General features: G+C 44.8%; 1 protein-coding gene across 1 annotated transcript in view; it reads right to left on the reverse strand.

Moving 5' to 3' along the window:
* Positions 1-5277: 5277 nt before the first annotated feature.
* LOC147711781 (uncharacterized) overlaps positions 5278-12319 on the reverse strand; it is a 98128-nt gene continuing 91086 nt past the window's right edge. The window contains exon 11 of the mRNA XM_086922507.1: positions 5278-6324. Coding sequence (XP_086778633.1) covers positions 6072-6324 — 253 coding nt within the window. The 3' untranslated portion in view covers positions 5278-6071. The remainder of the gene's footprint in view (positions 6325-12319) is intronic.

Raw genomic sequence — 12319 nt, forward strand, 5'->3', positions numbered from 1 at the left:
TAGCCCCTAGAAACTTCGCTGTTTTGGAGGGGCGCAAAACTGAATTTTCTCTGTTGAGCCGAAGACCCAGTTGCTCGAACAGCTGTCTGCAGCTCGTGACTGCCCTGGACGCCTCTTGGAAAGAAGGAGCCTTCAGCAGCCAATCGTCCAGGTATGGGAAGACTTCTAAAGACTGCTTCCTGAGAAAGGCTGCCACCGGAGCTAGTACCTTTGTAAAGATCCGCGGAGCGGATCGGAGACCAAAAGGCCTTACTTTGAATTGAAAATGGCTCTTGCCTACTGTAAACCGAAGGTATTGCCTGTGAGCTGGATGAATGGGTACGTGGAAGTAAGCGTCTTCCAAATCTAGGGTCATCATGTAGTCCCCTGGATTGAGAAGGCGAAGGATGTCCTGAAGAGTGATCATCCTGAAGGACAACTTGATGAGATAAGTGTTGAGCTGCCGTAGATCTAAGGTCGGACGCCACTTGTCCCTCGTCTCCCGAACCAGGAAGAACCTGGAACAGAACCCTTTCCCCTTCTGGGAGAGGGGTACAGGTTCTATAGCCCTCTTGGTGAAGAGTTGGTGGGCCTCGAGATGAAGGAGTTTGAGATGTTTGGGTGGAAAGGCTTCTGGAGCTCTTGTTGGAGGAAGATCTTGGAACTCCGTGTGCCCATCCTTAATGATCTGTAGGACCCACTGGTCTGTTATGACCATCCAGTTGTTGAGGCAATGGGCAAGCCTGCCCCCCCCTGGTGTTAATGAGGGCACAGGAACAGTGGAAAGAGCCACCTGGCCGCTATTGTTTCCTGGCATTGTGTCTCCTTTGTTGCCCTTGTCGTCCTCTCGGCTGTTGGCGAGAAAGAACCCCTCAGAGTATTGGGGTTTGTATGTTTGGCTAGATTGTGAGCCGGAAGAGTAGCGGGTCCGATTGCCGCCCCTATAGGTGGAGAAACCTCTACCTCTTGCTCCTCTGAAGGGTACTTTGCGATATTGTAAAGTTCCTAAGGATTTGGCCGTATCAGTGTCTTTCTTTATGCCCTGTAGGGCGTCATCCACGTTGCCAAATAGCATCTCTCCATCGTATGGCAGGTCAAGAATCTTATTCCGCACCTCCTGCCTGAACCACATGGCTCTCAACCATCCTTGGCATCTCAGAACCGCCGAGCCGGCTAGCGCTCGAAATGCTGTAGTTGCTATATCCATAGCGCAGTCGATCACCACCGAAGAGGCTCGCTCTCCCTCCAGCAATATCTTCTTTACCTCTTCCTTAGAGGAATCCTGCAGTTCTTCCACAAATGGAGAGAGGTCGCACCACATCTGGCGGTCGTAACGCCCAAGAATTGCCAAAGCATTAGCCGCTCTAACGAGAAGACTGGCCATTGTGGAGAATCTTTTACCCACATTGTCTAAACGCCTGCCCTCTTTATCCGGAGGCGTAGTTAGCGGCGTGGATGGGTTTTTTGATTTGCTCTGTGCGGCCTGAGAAATGACAGAGTCCGGTTTTGGTTGACCCAGTAGACACGCCAGGCTGCCATCTGGTGCTTTATACTTTTTCTCCAGTCTTGGAAGCACCGGGAGGACTGTGGCTGGATTTTGCATAGCCTTCAGACCAAACATGTTCAATGATGGGGATTGAACGTACAGATTTCCTGAATGGTTCCTTGAAATCGTACAAAAAATATTCGAACTGAACCGTGGTAACTGGGAGACCAAACCTTTTGGAAGCCCGTTCCATTAAGTTGTGAAAACCTCCAAAATCCGCTGGAGGAGAGGTAGCATTATCAGGCTCTTTGAAGTCCAGATCACGAGGGTCATCTGGATTCCAATCCACGTTCTGGTCCTGGTCAGGGTCCACTTGTTGGTCCGCATCGGACGAGGCAGTATCATCATCTGTATCATTAACATGCACTACCTCTTGTGGATGTTCTGCAGCTGCAGGCTCAGTTTCACGCCCCCTCGAAAGCAAAGAGTGTCCTGCGACAGCTGAGGCGGAGGTGTCGGCGGGCGCACCTGTTGAACCTCCTGAGGAGTAGGAAATCTCCTTCGGTAGTCCTGCAACATAAGTTGTAGATCCGAGATGAGTGGATGGCATCGCCACCATCTCTTGTTGAGATTGACGCAAAGGTATTTGCATGCTAGGCATGTCTTGTCGTCCATAATAATCCTCTGGAACATATTGTCGGTGTTCCATCTCTCCTTCCTCAGAACTGATATCCTGAACTTTAACTTGTAGGTCAGAAGGGCTATAAGCTTGGCCAAAGTCGCTATAAGCGTCTTCATCAGAATCCCCATCTAACAGTAGGTTAGGTGGAAATTTCTGAACCTGTCGCGGAGACGTCATCTCTGGTGTTATTTGCCTCCTTCTGCGAGAAAAAAAGTTTTCAGTCATCAACGGTAATGTCTTTATGGATTGTGTCATCGACGGAAGCGCAGACGAAGAAACTGCGCTCATCGTCGAGGATTGTGCCGTCGACGAGAAGCTCATCGTCAACAATGGATGGAGCGTCGACGAACTAGTCGTCAGCAGCAAGGTTACAGGAGTCGTCGACACGGTCGTCGTCCTCCTCGAAGCGATTCTTGTAGTCATAGACGTGGAGAATGTGATTTGTCGACGAACAGGCATCAGGTGTCTTGAACACAGTCGACGGCGCAGGTGCAGTCGTCGCAGCGGTCATCGACGAGCCCGTCGACAAGGCTAAATTCACAGACAAGTCCTTTTTTACAGAAATCGTCGGCGTACCTGTGGTTTTCACAGTCAACGAACACTGTTTTTTTGTCAGAAACGACCTCCTGAGTTGCAGTTGAAGGCTTTTTCACCCCTCTATCCCTTTCAGAGGGTGGTGAAGTGACAGGAGCAACTTTCATCGCCTTCTTTGAGGGTTGAGACTTCTCAGGCTTTCCCTGCCTATCCTTTTCACCGTGGTGAGGAGATTTTTGGGAAGCAGGCCTGTCAGACCTATCAGAGGTCCCTGGTAAGGGCTTGACAAGGGGCTCGACAGAAGTAGAAGGGGGAACCTACCCCTCTTCTTAGACTTCTTAGACGACACCATCGACGAGGAGCCCTCACTGTCTATAGACAAGTTCTTTGCGGTCCTTCATCTTTTGAAGCCATGTGAGGAGACGTCCTTCCCTGTCCCTCAAGGTCTTGGTGGATAAGGTTCTGCAAATCTTGCAGTCCATGGCTTTATGGTCCAGATACAGGCAGTATATGCAGTCCTCATGTTGGTCCTCGACAAACAATCTCTTCTTAGAGCAAGTAGCACAGGCTCTGAAAAGTGCTTTCTTCTCCTTGTCAGACATGACAAAGAAGAGATACAAAGTGAAGAAAAAATAGCTTGGAATTGAAGAAAATGAGCAGAGCTCAATGGAGACTCCCTTGCACAACGTGCGGTAGAAAATCTGAGGCTCTCTCAGGAAGGTTCTATGGGTGAGGCTGCTCTGATTGGCTACTGCAAGATTTTGGTCTCTTTTACAAAAAGAGGTGGATAAGCTACAAAATGAGATGAGGCCTAGGCCTATTTTTTCACTTTGTGCTTACTACTAAGGTATTTTCTATTTACCGAGGCTCCCATTCCGACGATGGGGAATGATACAAAGCATGGGAATCTCTGAAAGTTCCAATACTGGGGCAAACTGTGTGGTATTTGTTCTGAGGAAACCGTGATAATCTGTGTCTTCGCTGTAGTGAGTTTGAGAAGCAGTCGGCATCAGATCTACCAGCTATTACCCAACTGGAGGCCTCTTCAGATCCATGGGAAGGGTGCCAAGTGTGTGTGTGTGTGTGTGTGTGTGTGTGTGTGCCTCTTTGAAGACTTGAATCAGCTGAGGTGTCACCGATGGCCTCGTGAACTCTGGACTTGTGCATGAATGTTGCATGGTGGGCAAAGGTGATCAAGATCTTGACTAAAGTGAAAAAGAGAGGACACCATATCTGGACTTCATGCGTTGTTTTTTTTTTTTTGGGACACCTAAAAATATGGATTGGGATGAAGATATCTTGGGAGATCTGCATCCTCAACTTCCATTGCAATCAGGCCAAAGCATTTGTATGGTACTCAAGTGAAGTAGTTTGCCAACACAATCCCCAGTGGCCTTCAGATTAATTCATGTGCATTTGTTGTACGGCTTTGATCTCTGGTGTCTAGGCTACTCGAATTACTCAATCTCCTATGCATTAGTTGTTGAGATTTTTTTGTGTGTTAATCTTTACATATCCCTTGCACACTGGAAAAACATTAAGAGAATATTTATTGGAGTGACAAATTGAGGGTGCAAGCTCCACATTGGTGTCAGAAGGCATAGAAGGAAATGAACTGAAGTTGACATGTGGAGGAGTTAGTTACAATAAGCTTTAACGTCACTTTCTGGATGTCCCAATGTGAACCCTACCATCTACAGGCATGCAGGGGGAATTGGGGGGTGGGGAGGAGGATGGGCAAAGGGAGAGAATTTCAGGACTGAGTCTGGCACTTGGTTATCCACGAGACCTTGCAGTTTTTGTAGTACCATAATTTGAGCATAGAGACTAAATCACATTAGGAAATTTTAAGAACCCCAAATTTCAGAGGGAGCTTTCACGTCCACGGAGAAAGGCATGGAAATAAAGTAACTACAGTCAGAGCAGAGGTACGTTCGAGTGCCACCCCTTCCAGGGTTGCATGGAGCCAACACAGAGCCACATGTTTACATCTACCAGCAATGATGAGCACATCTGTTGAAGTTCTCCAAATTCCATCTGGAGCATGAGGATATTCTAAAAATTAGGAATCTGCGTTTACAAGTATTCATAAAAAATATGATCCTTTTTAAATACCCTGAGTGGAATAAGTGTTGGAGCCCGAAAGGGTCTCTAGCCTGGATAATACTAGTGTCAAAGATTAGTATTGATGTACCTTCATATTTTCATAGTGCAACATTGCCCCGGAGCAAGCAGACAATGGTTTGCAGTCAGAATTTTTTTTTGAATTGGGTCTTGGGCCAGAGTGGAAGTATGAACTTGCATCTGAACAGTCCTGAGAAACTTTCCCACAAGGTCAGGCTCCTTTGATTCCCCAGGGCCTCAAGCTTCAAATAAAAAGGAGAACCACCCAGTCTGAGTGCATTAATCAGAGCGGTACCAAAATTGTTTTTAGGCTTCAGTGTGATGAGGGGGACCCTGTTTTTTGGAGCCAAGTTCTTTATCATCCACTGAAGAGTGAGAACATCTTTAATGGAAGATATTTTGATGTAAAGGTGTATGCCAGTCACATACCTGTGGATGGTGAATCGATCTTACCAGTAATGGTGACAAAGTCTTACTAGCAATTGTTGAGGTTTATTATGATTAGACAATGCTGATACCAATACCAAACTGACACCATCAGTCATTGTTAAGGTACTAAAAATAAGATTTCCCATTTTAAAGCCAAAAATCTATTGTGTTCAAGCATATTTAGCAGCCTGTGTTGCTCAACAGTACCAAGCACAACTGTTAAATCAAGCAATAATAGAAGCCAGGGTTACCACCTAATGAGGTAAAAGTTTCACAATCCAAGAATCATACAGAAAAAGAGCAATGTGTTACAGGATACAATAGGGTAGCTAAGGTAGAAATCGCAGACAAATTTAGCTAATTGTCTCAGATTATCTTTGGCTAGAAAAGGGAAAAGCTGCGAGTTAGGCAGAAACTGACAAAGCAGCAGACATTAAGAGAAGAACAAAGGTGAAGAGTAATAGTAAACCAAATATGAGGAAAGTCAAATAAATCCACAAGAAAATAAATCCACAGAATGAGTTTATCCAGAGAGTTTTTTTTTAAAAAAACTAGTTTCAGAAAGGCTAACAAAATAACCACAACAGCAAATCTTTGTATAGCAGAAATCTTAAACTCAACAAAATAAATTCTTGCACCAATGTATAATTCGTTACATTACACGAATATGCAGGAGTACAACTGTAGTGAAAATTCTACAATTTTTTTTAAGAGCTCAACAGCAACAGTTACATGTATTCTGACAGTATGAACATAGGTTTTCTATTTCTAAACCAGTAGAATTTTGAAAAGGTAAAATGTGGAAATTATGGTTGAAGCACAGTAAATCGCCAAATTTCAATTGAATCTACTTTTCCGTGGCAAGCCAGGACGCTCCCGAAGGTTTCCTTCAGTTGTAAACTTTTGCCTTTCAGCCACACCAGGACCATAATTAAATGGTGCAGATCCGCTTTCAATGGGTCTGTCAAACGGAAGCCGTTCATAGCGCCTTTGGTTTTCAGTCAGTCCCATAGAAGGGGCAAATCGGTCTCCTGGACTGGGCTCATCTGAAATACGCATCCTTTTACCTGAAGCAGGATAGCCTGGCCCACTGTTAAAAGAAATAAGAATTCAAATTAGTCAATAGCTGCAACTCATAGTAGACTAAATGATTCATAATCAACTTCAATGGTTTAAAACTATGTCATCAAATTCCAAACAATGAACATTCTTATTATAAATTCAGTAACCATTTTTTCTGGCCAACTAAAGACACTATAGAGAAAAGTTGCATATCCTGTGCTGATAACCTAACACGGCTAAGAATCAAATGGATCAACTGCTCCAATCGATGAAAACTGTAGTTTCATGAGGAATTTGAGGCAATGGTTTCAGTTCACTTCACCATGATGCACTAGTGGAATCCTAGACATGCACATTGGACTCTGGATTGGGTTCACGTGTATGGCTGTTAATAAACAAGATAGGGGAAACGAATCAATACACTGCTTGGATCCTCTGAATGTTGGTGGATGGCTCCTTAGAAAGTGTTTGGGGGGAGGGGGGGGGGGGGGTGGGAGGGAACGACAATCTGCCTCACTCAACGGATGCGATGGTAGCATGTGTACCTAAAATTTAGGGGGAACCCACGACATTTAAAAGCCCAAATGTGTATTTAAAATTGTTGTACAATGGACAAGGATAGAGGCACGCAAACTTTCCTATAATCAGTTGTTGGAGAGAAAGCCTGCTCGGAGGCTCTCCAAAAAGACCTTCATGCCTAAAATCCCAATGGGTAAACAAATACATTTTTAGTATTATAGGTGGTAAAACGCCAAGAAAAGGGGAAGAAATTATTGAGATCATGTACGAAAACCATCTCCTACATTGTAGCATCACAAGAGCAACAGGAAATAAATAGGCAACATTACCAAGCATCCAAATTGAGGGCATTAAATCTGATACTCATCTGACTAGCAGCAGTAGTTAAGTCGTCAATGCTTCTGGTAACTTGAAAAAATATTCCTTTTCATGTGGTCAGACTACTGGGAGTTTAAGAATTGTACTTAGAAACAGTGATGTTCCTTTGTAATTTTCTATTCTTTATACACACACCGTGTACAATTTTTTAGACACTATGAACAGTTCTAATTTATAGTCCCTGTGTGAGCACTACTTTTGAAATGATTAGCATTGAAAATCTATCAAGTTGTTTTGAGGCTACAGAGCAGGCATATAGTTGATTAATTCAAGCTTGAACCACCTCACTTTCAAACTTACCATTTAATGATTTGAATACATACTTTCTACTTGGAACCCCCTGCTGCACATTTATATAGTATTGCCCATGGTTCAAGTTGTGGTTTGGGCTGCCTCTTAATAATCACAGATCCTGAAGAAGCAAAATTGGGGAATTCACAAATAGATTTATGTTCTGCACACTTATTGTACACTTTCTTTGCAGCTGGATAGGCCACACTAACAGCCTTATCCAGCTGGAGGTTGACTGCCCCATGCCATGACCATCACCCTCTAACTAACTCCAGAGCACCAGCTATTAGCATTCTGTTTTGTACCCCACTTGAACTTTGTTGCCAGAATTTTTTACTCCGATTTGTGGCTGCAATTCCTGACATTTGCTACAGAAGCCTATTTGTCTGTGGCACCGCCGTAGTGCGCAAAAGTAAACAGCAAAACACTCGTGAGGAGTGACCATTTACTCCCAAATGGCATCCCGGACATGACAATAAAATACGCCTTACAAGGAGGATCAGAAGCAAAACCAAATCAGTGTTTCAAAATAAATAAATAATTAAATCAGGATTGCATGGGGAAAGGGGGCAATACCTTCACAAACCAAACTTTGAAGAGCCAAAAAAAAAAAGGCACATTTAGGGAACACCATACTAGGCATCTTCTTCAACGACTCAATCCAAAACTTCAGTTATCCTCAAGACGCTACATATCAAAGATCAGCCTCAAACCCTAGGCTTCCATCAGATCATGGCTTTTTGTAACCCGAAATGGAAATCTTTATCATTTTCCAAGTCTGCTAATCCTCACCTCTCGAAATACAGGCCACTGAAAAAAGATAGCCTTGTTTTGATGATTCACAGCTGAATTCCATTACTCTTTGGCAAGGAGGTGTAGTGCCACCACTCCTTTCTCTATGATAGCATGATACAACGGATATCTTGGGATATTAAGAATCATCTTTTGGAAACCTCTTCAAAGATCTGGGTCCCTCCAAATACGCTATCCTGTGCTACCAGTGCAGGAGATTAATCAACTGATGACTTTCTAATAAAGAGTGGTGGTGCTACTCCATATTTGATGGGCAATTCCACTCACCGACATCCCTTGCATCCTCCATCTATGCAGGTTAAGCATATAGAACAAAACCAAAGGGGATGATGGACGGAGTGTTAAACATTGCAAGCACTCACCACTAGTCAACTGATCTGGGTTTAATCCAGCATTTGGTTTTGCTTTCCCAGAGCCTGCAGCCTTTGTTCGTCTCGCAGCTTTCCCATTGAAATGCATTGGGCGCCCAACAGCCCAAAAGCACCCTGCACCCAGTCACCCCAGTGCCACTGGATGTGCACCAACTGTTCTGTTCAACTTCCCCACTTGCCTAGAGTAAGTGGCCAGGAGCTTGGCTCCCACAGCCGCGTGGCCTGCCTGCTAGCAGCCAACCAACCAAAGGCCCCCCTACCAGACATAGGCTAACATTGGGCCTACTCTCTCTGCCACTGAGTGTGCAACTATTGTACCCACCTGAACCTGGGAGACCAGAGTCTTACCACAGAAGAAAATAAGTTACTTACAATGTAACTGCAGTTCTCCAGTATTGGAAGATTTCATAGATTCACATGCCTGAATCATTCCCCGTCGTCGAGACTTGACTCTGCTATACTACTAAGCATTGCTTTTTTTTTTATATACAAACTGAAGAGAGGCCTAGGCCCATTTCTGTTTTGCAACCATAACCCTGGTTATGTAAAAGAGATCAAACTTTTCCCTGAACTAATCAGCTGCTCACCCTCTAGAACCCTCCCGAGAGAACCTTCTGTTCCTCAGATTTTCGCGCACTTGTGCATAAAAACACTGCGCTAAATCCAAGGTAAGCCTCTCGGAGGAGGGTGGATCACATGTGAATCTATGAAAGCTTCCAATACTGGAGAACTACAGTTACAGGTAAGTAACTTGTTCCCTTACTCCAGTATTGGAGCTTTCATAGATTCACATGCCTAAATCAGAATAGCGCGAAGTAGCATAAAGCACTTTTTTTATAGTTACTTAATACAGCATCATTCTGTACATTGCAATTTTTATATGCAGATTTCAAAAATAACTATCACTGTAACTAAACCGAATAGAAAAACATTTGTAATACAGACAAAGGGATGGAGGGATGCAGAGGGCTCCCCGTTACTGGATAATGTTCCTCAGCACCACTTCTCCCACCACCACACCTGTCTCTGCGGCTGCTTCCAAGCAGTAGTGCCTGGTGAAGGTGTGCATAGAACTACAGGTCGCTGCCCTGAAGATATCCTAGATCGGCACTGCCGTAAATAACAATGGAGGTGGACACTGCTCTTGTTGAATGAGGCCGAACTCATGTGTTCAGAGGTTTCGGAGCAGCTTGGTGACAATATACCGAAGCATTGGAAATCCATCTGGCAATCCCACGTTTCGATAAAGGGAAGTCCTTCCTGGGTGCGCAGAAAGCGACAAAAAGCTGTGAAGACTTACAAAAGTGTTTAGTCTCTTGCAAATAGAATTTGAGACATCACTTGACGTCCAGCAAATGTAGAACTCTTTCCGCTGCTGTTGCTGGTTGTGGAAAGCAACGTTTTAAAACTAATGGCTCATTCAAATGAGTCAGTTGGTACTTTTGGGATAAATTCCGATTAGTTCTGAGAATCATCCGGTCCTCTTTAAAATTGCAAAAAAGGGTCTTGAATTGTGAGAGCCTGCAATTCCCCCACTCTTCTGGCTGAAGTTAGAGCGATGAGAAGAGCCACCTTCCACGAAAGGAATTGGAGATCTGCCCTGTGTATAGGTTCGAAGGGCTGTTTTATAAATTGTGAAAGGACTATGTTCAACCGCCAAAGAGGTGGTGGAGGAGGTTTTATTGGAGGAAAAACTCTGAATAATCCCTTCATGAATTTACAAATCTTGCAGATCATAAGGTCCCGAAGCAGTTCTTCTGTAGCGTGATATTGCAGCTAAATGTACCTTTATAGATGCGCAAGACAAACCAGACTTCGCTAAAAGCAAGATGTATGGAATAATCTCATGAGGTGCCGAATGCAAAGGATAAACGTTACTTCGACACCAGAGACAAAATCTTTCACTTCATTCTGTAGGTTTAGTTCGTACTATCCGCCCTGGCGAGGATATCTTTACATTCTTCTGAGATGTTTAGATGCTGAAATTCACTGTGCTCAGGAGATAGTCCGCTAAGCGCAAGGATCTTGGGTCTGGATGGAGCACTTGTCCGTGGGACATAGTCAGAAGTGATGGTATTGGTTGGAGGCAAATCAGATGGACCTTCGAAAGCAGCAGAAGCTCTGTGAACCAGTGTTATCTGGGCCACCATGGGCTATTAGGATTAGTCTGCACGGTTCTTTTCTTGATCTTTACAAGCACCCGCGGCAACAGGGGAATTTGAGGAAAGGCATAGGCAAAGACGCCTGACCATGCCATCGAAAACACATTCCCCCAAGATCCCCGTTGGGGAAACAAGCTTGCGAAGAAACGGCAATTCCTGTTCTCAGCTGTTGCAAAGAGATCTACTGTCGGTCGGTTCTCCCCATCTTTGAAAAATGTTGTTCAGGACTACTTGATCCAACTCTCACTCGTGGCAGGACGATTTGAGCCTGCTCAGAGTATCTGCCTTGATGTTCTGACCCCCTGGGAGATGTTCTGCTGTTATGGATATCCTGTGTCATAGAGCCCATTCCCATATGTCCTGGGCTTCCTGAGAGGGAGAGTAATCTAGTTCCTCCCTGCTTGTTTAAGTAATGCGTCGCAGTTGTGTTGTCCATTCTTATCAAAACAGATGATCCCCTTATCCTTGGCCGGAAAGGTAGCAATGCGAAACAGACCGCTCTGAGTTCTAGTAAGTTTATGTGCAGTTGCTGCTCCTGTAACTTCCAGGGACCGCTGACTTTAAGGAACACTCCCCATCCTTCTAGGGATGCACCTGTTACTATTAATGGAGCTGGAATTGTGAGGAATGAAAGACCCTGCGAGACATTTCGTTTGAGTCCACCACGTTGCTGCCTGAACCATGACCGGCGTAACTTGGACAACATCCACGAAGGATCCCTCAGCTTGAGGCCATTGCAGATCCAGTTGCTCTTGCCACAGACACATTCTTAACCTGCAGTGAGGTACAAGGGGAATGCAAGAGGACATTGTCCCCAGTATGGACTTGTACTTGCGTACTGAAAGAAACTTTCTTCTTGTAAAATCTTGGAAGAGAGAAATATCTTCAGCTGCCTTTCTTTGGAGTGAGGTAATATAAATTTTATGATCGATTGTGTCCCCTATCTTAGACCCCACCGACTCCATGTACTAGCTTGAAGTGCATGTAACTTCCCTCCTGTGCTAGCTATGAAGACGCAAATACATTTGCGTCCAACGTTGACATGTTCTCTTTCAGATCCGCCATGAACGGATTGGATATTCAGTTTCTAAATATGCTATGCCAACGTCTTTTTGTGGTATACCTTACACCTTTTTCAGCTCTGGCGAAGTAGGCCTGAATTCTGCCACCGAGCCTCTTTTTCCTGCCTTCTGACTCTGAAAGCCTCAGCCCAGGCTACCTCTGTGCCAGTGACCCCTGCCTTACTTCTGGCGCGGCTAACGGTGCTCGGCTCATCCCGTTGCCTGCCAAGACTGTATTCAACCTTCGAATTATCTGCTCCACTCCTTGAAAATACATTCCTGTCTGGTAGATTCACGTCAACATCCTTCCAGCTGCAGAGCTAAGGGTTAGGCCTCACTGTCTCTATGCAAGTAATTCATGGCCCCGTTTCCATGGTAGGCCCATGCCCTCCCTCGCACCCCTCGCGTCACATGCAAACACGTAGACG

The sequence above is a fragment of the Lissotriton vulgaris genome, chromosome 5 (genome assembly GCF_964263255.1).
Source record: "Lissotriton vulgaris chromosome 5, aLisVul1.2, whole genome shotgun sequence".
Lineage (NCBI taxonomy): Eukaryota > Metazoa > Chordata > Amphibia > Caudata > Salamandridae > Lissotriton > Lissotriton vulgaris.